This window comes from Pecten maximus, chromosome 1 (genome assembly GCF_902652985.1).
Source record: "Pecten maximus chromosome 1, xPecMax1.1, whole genome shotgun sequence".
NCBI classification, from domain to species: Eukaryota; Metazoa; Mollusca; class Bivalvia; order Pectinida; family Pectinidae; genus Pecten; species Pecten maximus.
In genome coordinates, this window is record NC_047015.1 from 50574436 (window position 1) to 50594941 (window position 20506).

General features: G+C 34.9%; 1 protein-coding gene across 1 annotated transcript; it reads right to left on the bottom strand.

Moving 5' to 3' along the window:
* Positions 1–12426: 12426 nt before the first annotated feature.
* Positions 12427–19846, bottom strand: LOC117337156. Its single transcript, XM_033898001.1, has 4 exons — positions 19436–19846; positions 15730–16086; positions 14717–14781; positions 12427–13301 (listed from the first exon to the last, which is right to left on the bottom strand). Exons 2-4 carry the CDS (start codon positions 16072–16074, stop codon positions 13067–13069), a joined length of 645 nt encoding a protein of 214 aa, XP_033753892.1. The 5' UTR covers positions 16075–16086; positions 19436–19846; the 3' UTR covers positions 12427–13066.
* Positions 19847–20506: the final 660 nt, after the last annotated feature.

A 20506-nucleotide genomic window follows, 5' to 3' on the forward strand; every position in this document is an offset into this window, starting at 1 on the left:
TTCCTAAGGATGTTGACATGGTGACCGTTGATTATAACCGACAGACCATTATTGACAAGCATCTCATATTTTCTAAATTCTTCAATTTGTTATACATGTACTATGAAAGCGCTGGGCAATATTTTGAACTAAATTTTGATGAAAATGTACCATATTTATTCAAATGTACCGCGAATGACCACTAGTTTTTGTGTTTGTTGTATTTTAATATCAAAGCTAACTTCTAGATAGGCGAAACAGCTGCTGTTTGACGTATAATTAAAAACTCAACGATTTCATCAACACAGGAAGGTGATACTTATTATCGATCCAAAATGCAACAATTGAAACATATGGGACTCAGATTACACTGCGTATCACATAGGTATATAAAATTGTGTCGTGGTATGAATTGCTAATCGGTGTCAGCATTGTATATTTTGACCGACTTTGGAGCCACGAATATACATACGACGAAAGTAGTTTAACTAATAGGTGTATATATATCGTTTATACAGGTTACCTACCAAAGATTTACCACAAAACTGTATGGATAGTTTAAAACCACAAAAGAAAGCACCAATGAATATTTCATCTGATGCAGTTTGCCACTTTTATGCACATTTTCAAACACATTTGGCAAAACCCAACAAAAACTATATGAACTTTGGAATTACTAAATTAACAAATTCAATGACCGACATCTATTATTGGTAATATTATCTGTACATGGATCGACTAAAAGCAGTTACTACAAAAACGAAGTCGGTAAAATCTAGCTGAATATTCATGTTGAACAGCAGTAGATGCAACCAACTGAAATGCATGTGAAAAATTTAACGGTCTGCGTTTGCATATTAAATTTGTTTAATTTTACACGTGTGAAGCGACCGTTACGGTTTTTCGTACCAGATATACCGTTCAATATTTGAACCTAACAACTTGTAGACAAGGACCAACGATGGGCGATGAAACAGGTAAATGACACTTTTTATAAACACAAGTCTGAAAAGAGCGGGAGTTTAGAATAAAACATTTTACTATCTTTTTCATAGATAATATTAAACAGATTTAAGATCAAATTCTTAACTTGTTTTTAAGCAAAGTCTGAATACCCTGTATTCACAATGTACACATATCTTGCTACTTTGAAATATTACCCCTTCTTGGAAATCGATTGGACACTGTTGCGTTTTAGTTCCTTTAAATTGACACTTATATTTATTAATGTCCCTTAACCAATGATCCGGTTAAGAATATTGTAATGTTACATACATATGTGCTAACAATATGGCTTTGCTTAATCACAGGCGCCTGCTTCTGGTAACCATTAGTTTTTTTTCTATAAATACTACCCAGAAGCAGACGCATGTTGTTTAATAAAAATAACATATTTGGTTAGTGCGTCAGACGTTTGCCAGTCAAAAGACTACAAAGAACAAATCGTTTACTTCAATCTGCAGCACTTGTTCCCATTTGTTTAACTACATCTATTATAATGGAATGTATTATCAGCGTGTAGGCTTTATCACTGCAAATAATATGTCTGACTTCATTCTGAAGGGGGAATCTATGGAGTAACAAATCTTGTTGCTCTTTGATAGAGAAACAAATGAGAATACCGACGTCATAACGAAACTGTTATTCTTATTAAAAACTGTTAAAACGATGGCAAAATGTGAAGAACAAATCTAGATTTGCATGGTGGACACTTGCAAAGGTATCGGGTTAATATATGCCAGATGTTCTGGAAGATCCGTCGTCGTCTGATTCACCTACGAATTCATTTATCAAGAAATTGATAGATCGTTCCGTCTTTTGACTTTACTAATGTACATGTAACTAAATTATATTAAAGTTGAAGGCAGAATTTAAACGCATGTCGATGAATACTAATACATCGCTACATTCCATTTTAAAATCCTCTTTGACACTTAGGTCAGATGACATGTCAGTGAATGACACTTAAGTCAGATGACATTTCAGTTCACTTGGTACATATATAAGTGTATGAAGACGTGCCTAGCAATATTTTGACGACATTTTTATATTCCTACATTATATGATAGTATTTGCCTTTAGCTTAAACGTGTATTAAGATTATATAGATCATATGATATTATACACTTTGTGCGATCGGTGTGGTCAAACCTGTCAACAAAGACCACCCAAGGGATTAAAGAAAAGTGACCTTTAAAGGCAAATTACCTTTACATAGAGGTCCAATATTTGTGTTACATTTTACATTAGGAACCGGATAATGTGGGCATGCGGCCTTAAGACATGTTCAACTGTACGATAAAATTTTATTATATGATAAAAAAATAGATATAAACTGAGCGGAAGGCAATCTTTACCTCATTGTCTTCCGAAAACCACATTAAATGATATCTAATGACATGCATCATGTTGATTTTTTTTAATATCATGATGATTAGCATCAGCATTTATTTGGACAAAACATCCGGTACTTCCTTATTGAAGGAGCAGTGGCATCACCATTCACAGCCTTCTACGAATACGGATATGTTTTATTATAAAAACCGAATTGGGATAAAATGAAAGTTTATGTAGACATGATTAGGGCCGTTGAGATCCATTTCTGATATAAATAAGTCAGGTTATATTATGCAATTGATTTTTAATGAATTATGATGATACATAAATAATTGTTTCCAACATCTGCCTGCAAATAGATCATTATGACGTCACAATACGTACTATCTAAATGGTAAATCACCGCGAAAAAAATATTTGACGGTGCTATTATTGCGTTTAAGCCTTAACTAGAGAATACACTAAAATAGTTTTCCATATTTACACTTCTTACAAAAAGAATAATAATAGCCTTATCGCTGAACCACATGTATTGGAAAATCTCTTGTTTATTTGACATGTCTCGCTTAGAATAATCTTTCATACTTTATGTCACTGATTTGATGTTGCGTATTTCTGTTACAGAGAAATTAACTATGAAATTATTCCGTCTTTGTGCACGTTCCCAAAAGACCACCATTTCCATTACGCATATGGTAAGTGGTAATCTACACTGCTATTAAAATAATTGACCGATGACACTTTGTCGATAAATGGAGGCGTTTAAATGAGATCACCGTGTACGCCGATAACCTCTTTTATTGCACATTTTCCTAACTTATCAGTATTAAATCAGTTGATGTGCGTGTCATATTACTGCTATTTTGTGATATTGACTGAATATGACCTCACCAATGATTATGACGTCATTTAATGCTTCTTACACTCTTATCAATAATCAATATTTCTGATACAGCAATTGCAGGTATGTCTAATTGATTGATGGCCCCTTAATTGTTCAGTGGTGTGATGGCTTTTCCCACTGATTCATCTTATTGTTTAGACATGAGTTAATTCTCTTTCAATTCTCTACCAAAGAAATCTATTTTTAATGTAAAGTAGTTTTGGCTCCATCCACTTTTCGTGAATGTATCAACCATCTTCAAAAACCCGGAAATGTATCTACAAGAAATCGCCAAAAGGCAGATTTTTTCCCCGAGTAGTCTCTATTGGCCTTGCAATTCTATACACTCAAATATATATTACATTCGTGGAGTTAATACCAGGTATACCTTTATAAGCATTGAACGGTTACCAAGTGGTAGAATACAGTCGATATGGATACAACTTGGCTGACAGATAAATAGAATGTCCCCATTTGGTAACAGTTCAATGCTTATATTTACATTTATTAAGAATTTTGTATTTCCTGTAGCTTATGACGCGTTTGAATTTATTGCTTACCCGTCCAGTTCAAATACCGGAACAGCCAATTTCCAGAAGGAATAATATAGTTCCTCATGTCGTTATCAATAGCAACCACATAAAATGAATTTGCACATATTTGGCTTTATTTTATGTTTCATATACGTGTGTAGCTTTCGTCAAATTATTCACAGTTGCATAATTTCTGATTGTTTAGAAACAAAGCTGTTTTTTCTGCGAAATGATATACGGTTATCAATGAGAAGTGATGTGGCGTTGAACGGGTATTGCACTTGATAGACTCGATTACTCTCAAACACTTTATATGTTTCTATCTACTTTCAGAAAAATGTCAGCTCTCAAAATCTAAATGAAAGTCGTATTGACAATTCCAAAACTATTTCTAGATATTACAAGGATCAAGCATCTTTATGATGTATTTTATTTCATTTGGTTCTACTGTATCCAACTCTGATTTTGTTATGAATGCAGATAATGTATTTTGCATCTTTTGTACGATCCATATTGAAGATGAGGTTTACTACCCACCGAATTGAGTAAGTTTGGTTTCATAGTTTATTAGTACCTTTCGACCTCTGGATATTGCTTTTTTTTCGCCAGAAAAAACAAAAAAGACCAGATATATATAAACTAAGCATCAAAACAATTTAATATGCAACAAAATATCATGAAATAACGAATATGAATTCTAATTCTTTTGTAGTGAATGCTACACTGGGAGAGCGGATGTCGATGACCCTTGAGGAGAGGAAGAAATATTAGAAGCATGGGTAAAAGCAGCTAAAGGAAAGTAAGTATATCATGATTAAGGATGGTGTATTTGCAATGAAAGCTCTCAAGGTAATTCGTGCCATTTCGAATAATTGTGTTCAATAGTGTTGGAAAACCAGAATTGCATCAGACTTTGTCTTAAACAGATATTGAAACCTGGGTTTTATTCCACGTTACTACTTCTACTTTCCAATGTGTTTCAAAACTGAAACAATATAATAATGCATATATATTTATATATAACATTGTATTAAACACATTTCGTGGGACATATGAACTTTTATATTAATTTACGAAATAAGAATTAAGAAGACCTTCCAAAATGCACACACACATGCACACATTCACCTCCTCACACTGAAAACCCCTCACACACAAGATAAGGTACTTGTTCTAGTTGTTCTTGGTGAATCAAATTAGCAGATGTTCCGGAAAGTGTAGCGTCTGCTTCATCGACGACATGTAATCTAGGACAAATCAAAGTTTTGTGCATCTTTAAAATGAACGCCATAAAGCACGCTTAACTTGATATCACACAAAATTATAGCATATTACCAAAGAGATAACGATGTCTGCTCTAATATTTCACTTGGTCTTCATCAACCAGTATCTCTCAAAGCCCTGTGTTGTGTTGATACGATTTACATCTGTTTGGAAATTGTAAAAGAATGAACAAACTCTACAAATATTTATTTTGAGCTCCGTCACATGGCGGTTTTCACGATACTCTTTCTGACACTGTCTTTAAATCTATTTCATTACCAGTGCTGACTTTGATGACTTTTCATTGACTTTACCAGAGACAATAAGTTCATGGCAGAAGTAGCAAGAATGGCCCCCGAAACACCGATCTTTTATTTCTGCATCAATTACGTTACCGCGATTTTTAATAAGTATCATTATACTGAACTTAATTATCGGAACCATTTAGTTTATAAATATTCATGTTTATGTAGATCTATCCTATGGTTATCGGATAGTGTATATAAACAATATCTGCTTTGGCTATTTAGATAGTTTCGTGGTTCAAACTTTTATAAATAAAAAAAAATATAAACAAAAAGTAGTCTTGTATTTGAACTAAATTCATTGCATTTAATTTCGTAATTCCTTACCAACCATTAAAAACAACGATTTTTTACGCAACATATACTCCACGTTATACAGTAAACATCATACGTCAGGTTTGTCTGTAAAGATTTGTAGGTAAACATCATAGGTCAATACGTTAGGTTTGTGTGTAAAGCCGTGTAGATCAACATCATATGTCAATACATTAGGATTGTATGTAAAGCTGTGTAGATCAGTAGATCAACATCATACATGTATGTCAATACGTCAGGTTTGTCTGTTAAGCCTTGTAGGTAAACATCATAGGTCAATACGTCAGGTTTGTCTGTAAAGCCTTGTAGGTAAACATCATATGTCAATACGTCAGGTTTGTCTGTAAAGCCTTGTAGGTAAACATCATAGGTCAATACGTCAGGTTTGTCTGTAAAGCCTTGTAGGTAAACATCATAGGTCAATACGTCAGGTTTGTCTGTAAAGCCTTGTAGGTAAACATCATAGGTCAATACGTCAGGTTTGTCTGTAAAGCCTTGTAGGTAAACATCATATGCCAATACATTAGGTTTGTCTGTAAAGCCTTGTAGGTAAACATCATAGGTCAATACGTCAGGTTTGTCTGTAAAGCCTTGTAGGTAAACATCATATGTCAATACGTCAGGTTTGTCTGTAAAGCCTTGTAGGTAAACATCATAGGTCAATACGTCAGGTTTGTCTGTAAAGCCTTGTAGGTAAACATCATAGGTCAATACGTCAGGTTTGTCTGTAAAGCCTTGTAGGTAAACATCATAGGTCAATACGTCAGGTTTGTCTGTAAAGCCTTGTAGGTAAACATCATATGTCAATACGTCAGGTTTGTCTGTAAAGCCTTGTAGGTAAACATCATATGTCAATACGTAAGGTTTGTCTGTAAAGCCTTGTAGGTAAACATCATAGGTCAATACGTCAGGTTTGTCTGTAAAGCCTTGTAGGTAAACATCATAGGTCAATACGTCAGGTTTGTCTGTAAAGCCTTGTAGGTAAACATCATATGCCAATACATTAGGTTTGTCTGTAAAGCCTTGTAGGTAAACATCATAGGTCAATACGTCAGGTTTGTCTGTAAAGCCTTGTAGGTAAACATCATATGTTAATACGTCAGGTTTGTCTGTAAAGCTTTGTAGGTAAACATCATAGATCAATACGTCAGGTTTGTCTGTAAAGTTGTGTAGGTAAACATCATAGGTCAATACGTCAGGTTTGTCTGTAAAGCTTTGTAGGTAAACATCATAGGTCAATACGTCAGGTTTGTCTGTAAAGCCTTGTAGGTAAACATCATAGGTCAATACGTCAGGTTTGTCTGTAAAGCCTTGTAGGTAAACATCATAGGTCAATACGTCAGGTTTGTCTGTAAAGCCTTGTAGGTAAACATCATAGGTCAATACGTCAGGTTTGTCTGTAAAGTTGTGTAGATCAACATCATAGGTCAATACGTCAGGTTTGTCTGTAAAGCTTTGTAGGTAAACATCATAGGTCAATACGTCAGGTTTGTCTGTAAAGCTTGTGTAGGTAAACATCATAGGTCAATACGTCAGGTTTGTCTGTAAAGCTTTGTAGGTAAACATCATAGGTCAATACGTCAGGTTTGTCTGTAAAGCTTGTGTAAGTAAACATCATAGGTCAATACGTCAGGTTTGTCTGTAAAGTTGTGTAGGTAAACAGCATAGGTCAATACGTCAGGTTTGTCTGCACAGCCTTGTCATTTATTACGACTATTAATACCATAGAAAAGTCATTCAATGCTTGTGTTTACATTCCCTACATCATTTGTTGTCAAATTTGGATTCATAATCAATTAAAACTGAAATAAATCATACATTGTCAGTAGTTGTAACCATAAGATGGGGTATCCGTCAGGATTGGCGTTTTCATGGCTGCAGCTATGACGTCATCGCATTCTTATGCTTACGCTTATTGGTGTAAAATTCGTAGAATGTGATATTATTATATATGTGACCAAGCAAGTTATATTTGATGTGCAAAAGGAGTATCCACAATAGTTATCATAAAACTTAAATATGTACTGTTTTATTAATACAATGATTGACAATAATAGTTCAGCGTTATAATTTTATTTACCAAAAAAGGTACCGCAATGATATATATGTTTACAACATTTTATGCACTGGACGTACTAGACTCAACAAACCTTTTCAACCTGTCTCTTTTTGTGCATTTTTCAATCTTCATGCAATGATGTAGGACAGATGATTGCACACTGTAGTACGAGCATTGTCCTTTGTAGTTGGGGACAATCCGGTTATATGATTTCTTGTCCTATGAAATGTAAGCACTTGAGATAAAATGTCATATTGCATGTATATTGATTAATTTCGTCTGCACGTTTTCCAAAGCTTCTTTGAAATAATGATGATAAAAAAAATAATTAGATGAAATAAAACCTATGAGTAACATCTGGAAATTAAAAAAAAAAAAATAAAAAAAAAAAAAAAAAAAAATAAATAAATAAAAAGAGTTTTTGATGTACTCGACTCGTCTGGTTCTTAATCAGACTCTAAGTTACGATAATCAATATCGAGCTCGTGTACCATCATTATCTACGTTGAATAACGTTGCTTCTTTAAACAAAATATCTTGGCGCAAATATAAAGTAATGTTTAAACGTCCGGCAAGGATACCTTTTCCGTGTGGAATATAAGCGCATGCTCAACCGGAAGGTACATTCGAAAACTGAAGTAATAATTAGCGCATTCAATTGGTGGGGTACATTTGTAAATCAAATCATCTCTGATTTTCATAGCGTGTGTATGTCGAATTGGTGGGGTACTTTTCTAAATCAAATCATCTCTGATTTTCATAGTGAGTGTATGTTGAATAGTTTGTATATATTTGTAAATCAAACCATCTCTTGTTTCCATAGCGAGAGTATGCCGCATTTGTGGCATGCATTTGTATTTCAAATCGTTTATGGTAGTGGGTATCTGAAAGGAAATATGACTGAAAAAGAAACGTTCTTTTTGGGAATCACTAATTTAGCTGAATTCGGTGCACGAATAATTCAACAGAATATTGAAAGAAATTGGGATCTTGTGTGGTTGACCTGTATTGTCATTTACGTGAAGCTGAAGGATTATACATTTCACTCTGAATACCAGTCTCTGAATAAAGTCATTTTTCGTTCAGTTATAGAAATATGATACTACAGGTATTATTCTGCGCTATCGCTTTATTTTACGTCATGACAATTATAGATATATCGCTGAACTGACAAACGTGAAGGTTTATTGTCTCTTTCTTAATTGTTTCTATATCGGTAGTGATATTCCAGTTTTTGTGTCGCCTGCAAAAAGCAGAGGTTTTCGTTCGATAACTCAACTTAATTTTTTCCCTTAGGCCAATCAAACTTCAAGCCGGTCCTCCTTATTTCCAGTGCTTGCTACTGACTGCTTTTCTGGTCCGAAGGTCAGAGGTCAAGGTCACAGTTATTAAAAAAAGAAAATTTATTTCCCGGCGATTATTCATTTTCCCTTGGGCCGATCAAACTCAACCTTTTTGAATATCTTTCTTACTACAAGTGCTTGCTTGTGATTGCTTTTCGGGTCCGAAGGTCAAGGGTACTGTTACTAAAAATAGAAAATTTGTTTCCGTGCGATCAATCAAGTATTCTTGGGCGGAGAAAACTCAAACCTCATGCAGATCTTTCTTATCAGAAGTGCTTGCTTGGTATTGCTTTTCTGGTCCAAAGGTCGAAGATCAAGGTCACTGTTGCTTCAGTGCAATAACTCTTGTAATTTCCCATCTTTCTGCGCAGGCGACACATCCACTTCCGTTGAATTCTTGTCTTGTGCATATGCCACTGTTTTTAGAAGCCGTTAAGTGTAAAGAGAAAATCTATTAGGGAAGAGGATAGGTGAGGCGAAGTAAATTAAAATTTTAGATAAAAACATGCAACTGACAGACAAATTATGCAGACATGATTGTCTGCATTTACGACATTGCTTCAATGTTGAAAACAAAATATTACAATATACTCGACCCACTAAATTTCCAGATTTGGTTCGAGATGCAGCACGATAAATGTCATAAATGGTTGAAGATTTTATATCTCTGGAATATATTCAGGGGTATGATTGTTTTAGTTTGCATTCTCGTTATCGCAATCTGGTTTGGCTGCCGGCGTTGAAGATATCAGGAGACCTGTATTACCGGAACATTTAATCTTCCTGTAATTTTTCTTTGGCCACCACATTAATTCCCTACTGTTTCATATTTTGCACAGGTTTACTGTCAATGTGGAAATTTACGCGAGGGCGAAATTCATGGTAAGTACGCGGAGTTCTTTTGATCGCGAAAATTTCCCCCACGCGTTTATATTGATATCAGTTTGTGTATTCTCGAACTACCAACGAAGATTGATCGATCGCGAAAATTACCCCCACGCGTATAGTTTATTCATAATGAAATCGCGAAATTAACCCCCCCGCGAAAATAACCACGTTTACAGTACTCAATTTAGAGTGTCGCCTGTTAGAATCAAATGTCATGAACACTGCCAACAGAAGGCTTGTTAAGGATTACCAAAGTTGTTAAATGAATCATTGTCAAGCATGACTGGTAAACACGTGGGATCGCTAGCACACTTTGTCCAGTGTGAATATGATGTAATGATGTAATTAGAAACGAAAATCATAGTTCATTTTATTGATTTCCTGGGTAAATGTCAGGAGATAGATAGTCGTCAGTTCCCGGCATTTATCGATTTCTTACATTTTTATTGACAAAAATTATAGTGAATCATAGACACTGGTGTATGTTTAGACAGAGTTAAGATATTAATTACTTACCATAATTGTTCTGTATTTATATTTTGTGAGGAAAACATTCATGATATGTTATACAATGAAGGTCTTTGTGGCGGTTTTTATGTCAACCCCACTCAGGCTAGCATAGGTTCTTATATGTTTTTATCTACATTTCGATATTGATTGTACTGTAGTTGGCATTATTGTATGAGTGCAACTACTTTGCAATCATGAAAAATATTTCATGTTAGAAGCCACTAGGTGGCTTTCTCGGTAATAAATTTAGATGTCACCCTGGTGGATGGCCATATCAATTTCATATATCTGTTGAGTTATTCTTGATATATGTTGAGGGGCATAAATATATAGATATAAATATATATCTTTGTCGTGTTCGCGTATTTTTAACAGCGATCTAGGTATTCGTGTAATATCATCAGACATTCACTCTCCCAATAATAAAGAACATACATCACAATTTTATGTAAATTAATATTTTGCACTTATCTGATGTTTAAAATCCATGAGCATTGTCTCGCCCAAGTCCGATGTATATACAAGATAGCCGTCTGTTTAGAGCAAGTCCCTGGATTCGCTTATTTGGTGGACAGTAACGAGGCTGAATGGTTTATGACGTCACATGTGCACGGCCACCATAATACCAAATACACACTCATGACCATGGAGACTGGTCACGTTATTTGCATATCTCCAACAGCAACCTAAGCTTGTCAAGCGTTTTGATGTCCTGTGTTCTGTTGAAAATAGCATAAACGACAAGGAGACCTCGATGGCGTAGTGATAGCCCCCTGGGACTTATATAACAAGGCAGTTTTGCTTGGGATATTGTTAGGACGACATCCGGTCATAACACGACTGGAAACGTTTTCCTTCGTTATTTTTGTTTCTATTTTATGGATACATATGTATAAACTTTACTGATTTTACTGGAGTTGTGTGTCCTACTTACAGTATGCCTGCTTAACACTCAACATTTCAGGAGTGTCGGTATAATGTAACCAGGTGCAGTGTCCTACTGAGTGTCTTTGGCAGTATACTTCAGTGAGACAGCACTATAAAGTCGACATCAGTTTCGAACTAGCGCAATATAACTCACCATATGCATAGATCTCGCACACCGGGGAGGCCGTTCTTATAACACAGAACGATCATTTAAGTACAGTGTCCACGACTGATGGAACCAATGACAGATTGATTTTTCTCACTGAAATGTCACACTTCAACACGATCATGTGAGACCCAATCCCGTCTTGTTAAACTGACAACGAACAAACCATTCCTTAACGCCACTTTTCAAGCTGAAATCCAAGCAGAGAACATGTATTACTAATTTTATAGACTTTGGTTTGACTCGGCCCGGGACTGAATCCAAAACATTTACTCCCAGGCACATAGGTGATACCATACTAGTTTTAATACCGACGAGTAGAAGACGAGAAGAATGAAATATTCCAGTAGAAACAACGTACATGTTATGAACAAGAAAAAAGTAAATCAAACGGTAGGATCTTTAACAAATGATATGTCACTATTGCGGAACTCCTGGTCTTATTCTCCTTTCCGTTTTCAAGGGTCTCCATGTCAATCTATATTATGAATTTAAGTTTGAATTACGATTTCGTTTACTTGCCAGCAATTTTTCTCATTACTGACAGGGCATTCAAAATGAATTATATAAAAAAGATATTTTAACAAAAAAAAGTTCATTAAATCTAAGTTAATATTAAAATTCTTTTGATTGCTTATATGTCCAAACATGATACTCAAAAGTAATTATCAAAATTTTTTCATAGAAACATGTTATTAAAATTTCAATAAATATTAAAAGTAATACATGTGTATGTATAATGTATATTTTGTATATGGATTCTGATATAAAAACCATTTTCTAGATTTTCTTCGTGCAATTTGAATATGTACCAAATGAACAGTATCCACGCGAGTAATAAGATTAGGTGCTCATGAAATTTTAGAGCATATTATGAAGTAACTAGCATCCTTAACAACAATGATAAGAATAACTACATTTACAGAACACAATTTATTTTACATTATACAAACGAAATATAAAAAGTTGTTGAAAAAACTTCGAGGTTCATAATTTCATTTGCCCTTGTGAGAAAATGAAAAGCCCACATAAAACAGTCCATTTAAACGTGTCTAATTCAGGCATGTTATCCGCTAATTCACAAGCGTCAGAAGCATTTTTACATATCCATAGTGTTTCTTAATCCCTGTGCTAAAACGTAAATTGCGCTATTGTCGTAGCCTGCCCACAACACAAAAATGATTAAATGAAAACAATTGGGACATTACTGATATCAATAAAGGCTATCGGTTTACACAAGGCGTACCTGATTATATTACACGACATTTGACTGTATGTGAAAGATGATCATTTTTCATATGATGAAACCTGTGAAGTCATACATCAAGTTTATCCATTCAAATCAGTTCCTACGTTCGCGTCTCAGAAATGGTGTGAAAATGGCACGAATGTATGACTATCATCATACAACCTAGTATAAAAGAGACTGGTGAAATGCTTTCTGATTTGCATAGTATTAGAAAGGCCGATCTCTTGCAAAATCTGATAAAGTGAAGTGATAAATCCCATTTTCGTACGAACTTTGATGACAACTTATGGAAGACAATGAAACAGTTGGTCACGTGTCTTTAAAACTAACTACTTCCGTTTCCTGTGACGTTGATGTTACGTCGACAGGTGTTGATGCAGCAGCCTGAAAACACTCCTCGTAAGAGGGAGGTAACTCCTGCTGTTCGTCTGGCGACTGCGTCGACTCGTCTCGTGTCGTCGTCGACTCACTAATACACGCCGGGTCGCCTGTCGTCTCCACGACTGCGTCGTACGAAGGTGGATCGTCATTATATATAGATAACCTGTTAATAAATAATACATTTATTAATATCCATTACTGACAGTTTCAACTACTTTTCTAAACATAGTTGTGCAAAGGAAACTATGAAACATATTTATCAAGTGGTTCTATTCATTAACGGTTATGTATTAAAATGCAATTTTTAAGGTAAATCATATCAGCCTATCAAAATAGGCATTTCAGCCTTATTTGTTCGTCATAGAGAAATATCGATTACATTTTAAAGGGAAATCAACAGATCAAATGTCTGCTTTTTATTTAGAGTGATTTCCCCTTGATATGTTTTTATGAGAAGCAATTTCATTTTCCAGTTTCTGTACATCAACATCGTGTAAGTAATGAAATGATAGTGTTGGATGTATGTCCTGTGGAATTATCAGGTTTTGTTGTTGCTGCTACTGTTGTTGTTGTTGTTGTTGATGATGATGATGATGATGATGATGATGATGACGGTGTGAGGGTTTGTGTGTGTGTGATTTTCCTTTTTCCTTTTCGAATAAACAATTGCAACCTAATATATATGAATAAATCTTAAGATATGTATGACATTAGACTGTAATTACAGAATACGATATTATCAAAACGTGTCAATGACCGAACTGTATTGCTAAGCAGGTGGGTTCCCTTCTACTGAAATGTCCTCTGGTTATATTCCTAACATATATGACGTTGCTGAATGTTTAGTGTAAACAAGAATTATACAGAACATCGATCGATATTACACCTCCATCCTGCATCCCTATCTCAAGCAAATATCCTGGCTACATGTAACATGTATCAGCGCTCACAGGGCATATAACTCTTACAAGCTGTACTCAAACGTAGGTCTCGCGTTCGATTAAAAATCTGTTCCAAGGGAGATAGCATCTTATAAGTGTTAGTATGCTATTAAGACACACAAATAATTTGCTTGGTAATTATAGATTTATACTTGAATTTTTTTTTTCAAAGATACTCAAACATAAAAATTTGTGTGGTAGACAATAGTTAAGGCTGTTTTATTGTTTTAGCACATTGAATGATATTTTTATTCGTGTTAGAAAAAAATCTGTATCAGGTGATATCAGAGCTCAAGTGACCATAATGGTAAACGGTCGCTTACTGATGCTGGGACCATAACATTAACTGTAGCAAAACAGATTCAAACAAAAATATGGAGAAAAATTGAAATATTTCCAATCAATTGTGTCTGGTGTGTATTTTAATAGTACCATCGATCTGGCCGCACTAATTGCTGGCGACGTGCGTGTGTTACAATAACCGTCGTCTAATCGCCTTCATTTCCTGCCTAGCTAACCAGTGCCAAAGGGATGCCGTATTGGGTAATTCATGTACACTGATGCGCCAGATGCATTTTTGTTCAATGCACGCATTATTGCAAAAATGTGTTCATTAGGCCAACAACTAAAAGCTTACCTGGGATATTCATGGCTTTCGCCTATACTGACGACGCTGCACATCGTCATGGAGTTACTACTGTACTGCAAATGAGAAGAGAGGCTTCTAAAGAATTAGGTCAATAGGGTTATATATTCCAGTAGCTCTGAATCGGGTAAGAAAGAAGTGCCACACCTTGGGCGGGGCTAGGTAGTAACATGCTTAGAGGAAATGTAGTTTTACTTTTGAAAATGATGTTTTTATATATATCTTTATCTTTGTGAATTTTTTTTATCATATAAAGCGTATTTTAATGTATTTTGTACTCGATATTTGCCGGTTTTATTTTAAAACATAATATATACAGTAATATAGTGGCATGCAGTCACACATAGATATGCTACAAGTAATCAAATATTTCCTTTTGGAGATTAGATCTGGATATCAATGTTTTTCACTTACATCAAAGCGTTGAGAAGATATGATTCAGTAGGAAATTACTTTGTTTAAAGCCTCTCTATATGTTTGTATCATACAAATTATGACAAAATTACAAAAATGTGTCGAATGATAGAAAATATAACCTAATGATGATATAATATGATAATCAATACCGTTGTTCTTTATAATTGCAATTTAATCCGGGAAACTATCCACTGATTACGTATATGTATCTCAAACGCGGTGCTCCACTCTCTATAGGTAAATGAGCCGCGGAAAATATGTCCCGTGAGCAAACCAGAATTTTGAGAGTTTTGAAGAATGACGGACTGGCGTTCAAAGACACTCATCAGAAGGTCAAAGTCAACAAGACGCACTGGTTGCTGCCACGAAGGCAAAGAAAAGGATTGGGTGCATGCTTTACCTATTAATTGTTGAAGTAACTGATCGGATTTGACGAAAATTGAAAGAAAATGAACCCGTAAGGGATCTGAAGTTTAACTTAAAAGTCTTATATTGATAAGCAAGAACATAAAGAATTTTTCACGTTTATGCTCCCAATTAGTTTTTTTTTTAATTGATATTTTTTATTTCGAAAAGAAGATAAATACCTCCATTATGGGTCTGGTTGAAATTTCTCCGGTGTAGCTTCGAATTACGAGTCTCTGTGGGTTGGTCGAATCTCCAGGTCGGATGTGGTTGAGAGCCCCTCTCGCTAGTACAAGTACTCCAACTACAATTAGAATGGGACCAGCATACCTTTCGCTTGTCTCACTGTCATGATGTTCTAAGTTCTGGAACGTTAGTGACGTAATAATGACGCCAATCACAAGAAGCATCAGACCGGAAATGATGTAACACAGAGCATTACCAATCAGAAACAAGCAAGGGTTTCCATAGTGAAGATTTCGATGAGCATCACGTGGGCGCCTCCATGTGATAACAGTTTGCATCATAGACTAGAAAAGCTGAAACAAACAAAGAAAAAAAAAGAAATTTCAACGTCATCAAACATACTTGTAGGCTGTCACATATGATATTGTTTACCTGTTTTCGAAAGATATTAGTAAAATATACCTTTTTCCCAAAGATTTCCGCTCTTGACTATATGAATAAGATTAATAAAAATTGTTATTACTTTGATGAGATTACATGAATGACTTCTAAATCGATCATTAAGCATTCTCCCAAGAGATGACGTCAGATCAAGAACAAAGAAAACATAGAAAATCTAAGAGGTTCAATGAAGCCAGAAATAGACTAATGTATGTGATGTCCTCTGTGTTTACGACGCTGAAAAAATCCTTCTTCGGTTGTGAAGATTGTTCCACATTAGTAGCCTCATTAATTGTCTAATATTCCCGAGCCAAACATAATGCTATTGCAATTAAGCCAATCTAAATATGTTGATGATGGAGAGTTTATACAATGAGAAAACAATAGACGAAACATCATGTTAAAGTATTTATGATAATCCTTATAGTTGGATATAATCATACTCTTTTAGATATCACTATTGATTTCTACCTTATTAGGTTAAACAATGACTATATGTTTATAGAATATATATCAATCGATATGTATAGCCAACTGGCTGGTAGTGTTGTAATACTGAAAAAAACCCACTTACTTGCAGTAATGTAGTAATAACCGATACCAATAACAAAGACCCCCCCCCCCCAAAAAAAAACAAAAAAAAACAACAAACAAAAACAAAAACAAAAAACCCAACAAAAACAAAGACACACTTCCTGCAGTTTACATGGAAAAGTCCGAACATACTATGATCTTATTAGTTAGTGTATATCTTAATATATTCTGTGTATGCTGAGATGAATATTTTAATCTACTTTACTAAACTACATGAAGATATGTTGTGACTAATTTGGCGTGCTTCAGGTCCGTGGACTTTTCAGAGTACATTGTACTCTATTACTGTGTGTACTTTAAGAGAGAATGGTCCAGTGGTGTTATGTGACAAGTCATATTATCGCTGTATCATCACCTTTTTGTCTCACTAGTTTCTTCCCAGACAAATTTTATCAGCCTCCTGTCAGCATAGTCTGACCTAGCGGGAGGTTTCGCTAGGTTGTCGAGGTAGTGACATTTCGACCAACTGACCGAGTTTTTAAAAACAAGACTCGATAGTGCATCACTGGGTTTTGTAACTGCATGATTGTACAAAAGACACACAAGATATTAGCACCTTCCAGGTAAATTGAGAATAAGATACAGTAGAGTCTAGAGTCTAGAAGAAGGTAATGTACCTATCACTAATTTCTATATGAAACTAAATCATGAATAGAAATGCTTGTATTTAGAATATAGGCTATTTATAGATGTATTTCCGGCTGGGTCATGCGACTCATTATCTAGTACAACTGTTAATGATGAAAAACAAATATATATGGCCTTTATAACAATATAGACCCTCCTATGTATCATTTGTATCTAATCCGTCATTTTGATGAATATCATAATTAATAAAATGGTATGCTATGCAAATACTATAGTCACAATCAATTTCTGTTTTCGTCAAGTGTTAAGTAGGGCCAATTTACTTTATATACGTGTTATGTATTCCAAAAATACTAAACATAATGTTTTTTCTATACAAGATGCCTGTTGCTATAATTGAAGATGGACCTAATGGTATAATTGTCAGACATACATCTGACACTGTACCAATAATGTCGGTATCCTCTGTTGCTTTTAGCATTCTTGAACTCTTGGTGTGATGTGTTACATCAAAGGTGTATATATCTACATCGTAATGTAATGTAACTTTCCACGTTGTACTAACCGGTGATGTATGTTTGGACTTGCGTGTTTTCGTTATAAACAGTAATGTTATACATGTGTACATTGTTTTAAAGGGACATTCTTAAGTTTGAGTTAAGTTTAGGTCATCAAAATCATTAAATTTACTGGAAAATATGTATTTTTTCCAAGTAGTAAAAGGTATAATCTTTACATAAAAACGGCAGATTTACTCTTAAGATAAACCAAAGATCTTCGAGTATTAAGTCTTGAAAATTCTTAATTCGACCCGACGTATCACTGATTACCGAAAAGACATACGGTATTTGTGTATGATATGCCTTTTTCCTGTACATCTTGGTGCTTATTTCAATACTTGCAGGCACAAACACTCATATGACCATCGTTCGGACATAGATATCATCAATAGATATTGTACATGGTTCTGATGTCCGAACGAAGGAATACTCCTTAAATTTCTTAAACAAAACTAACAATGTATTATCAATACCTTTGAATTGTTGTGGATGTGTTCTGTGTGATAGTCATATTGCTTTCATCAAACCGATCAATTCGATGACATTAATTTCACATGTCATGAAACTGAGCGTCAGCTGTTCTTTAGTGTTCTATATAAGTGTCGTATTTGTAATGCAAATGCATTGTGACATAGGTAAGGCCAGTATATATGTGTTTTTGTGTATTGTTTGTATCTAACACGTGAGTGAAACAGATGTTGTCAATATTGATGTAGACTAGTGGTGTAAATAGCATGAATAATAATAATGAATCACGTAACCCCTACTCTAAAAATGCCATGTCGCCGATAGTGTATACAATGCTTCACAAAAGAAAAATCATAAAATGGCCCCCTGGTATAGAAATATAAAAACAAACAAACAAACAAACAAACAAGCAAACAAATAAATGAAAATAATAACATCCAAATAATGGTTACTTATAGGACCGAAATTTACTACACAAGAGAGACAGTGAATGGTGACATTTCTTCGCGGTGCAATTAATTATTCATCTATTATAAATGTAAAAGATATTATTAGGAGTTGTTTTGGAGGTTGACAAAAGTGTAACGTATGTAACTTTTTCGTATTGTATAAAATATACAACAGCCTATTCTAATTTTCAATCGATCATAATTACTCTTTTGTCCGCGATGAGGCATCTTCATAAAAATTATTTAAAAAAAAATCAAAAAAAATCTGTCTTATTTGCATGATTCATCGACGTGATATAGGTTTTGTTTGATGGGATGTTTTTGTATACAGCACAGGGATGGGAAATATTCAAATAATATTCCAAAACGTTTAAATCAGTAAAATCAAATATTTCATTAACTTAGACAACAAAACGTAGCATAAAAGCGAGGTAAAAAGGCAGCAGAAACAAAGCGTGATGTTACACAGAATTCTGTATAGGCTGCTTAGGGCATTATGAAATGTATGCCAAATTACTTCACCGGCCATAATTAAAGAAGGAAAGAAAAAAAGCAATTTGGTTTTTAAAAAGCTTCTGCGTCAAATATATTTGAAAGCTTACCTGTAATTAAGCTAATCGGCATGCTCTCTGCTGGAGTTTGGAATCTCGGGTGGCTGTTCCGAACGAGGGATAAGCACACACGGTCGATAGAAGGCAAGGAAGCCCCGCCAAAGCTTGTTATAGACAACACGCAATCGATAGCACAACTGCAAGGATGTATTGAAACATAGTCGTGCACATTCTGCACTGCCTCAGAAACACGTGTCAATGTGGTGCTTTTCTGTCGTCTGTCCTTCCATGGCTCAATATCCTTGGTCGTAATTATTAGTTAGGCTGCCTGTGTGAAGAAAAAGATCTAGGGTGCCTCCGACACGTACACAAACACTGATTCCATGGCGGTCTCTCTCGCCACTCCGACACCACCGTTATCTAGCAATCCCGGGTCTGCTGTGAGAGTTCACATATCGATCGGCTTCCCTCGGCCTCCCTCGGCCTCTCTCTGTAGTTGAAGCCTTCCGTATAAATAGCGCGCTACCTTACATAAGAAGCAACACATCAGTAACTGGTTCAAGTTAACGAAATACTGTCGTTCTAGAATTTTTGAGAAGTTATATTTTCAGAACAGAATGTCAATTTTGACTGGTTATATCTTGTTTTAGCGAAACAAAGTACAGTAAGTTTCTGCTGTTCTCATGTTTACGTAGTCCTATCCCAAACGACAAATTATGCTTGATTTTAATTGGCATATATTTTCGAATGTTTTGTCCTCGAATATTAAAAATAAATGTTTCATCAACAATTCGGCTTGTTTACTGATTGTCCTAATCAAACAACATGTTAAACTGTTTTCCTTAATAGTAAACATACCCTGAATATCGGCATCTTCTGGACAAAAAGACAGAATGTTTTCAAAGATACGTCATATCGGGATCTTTCGCATCGTCGGATACCCACGGTTGACTACACTATGCTACACTAGTGATAAGTGTAGCGTAGTACAATCAATTGTGGGTATCCGACGGTGTATCTTACGGTGCCGACAATAAGTTATTTAGTTTATTTAATGGTGCAACAGTAATAAAGATATTTTATCAATTAAAACTGTTGGACACTTTTGTCTTCTCGGATGAG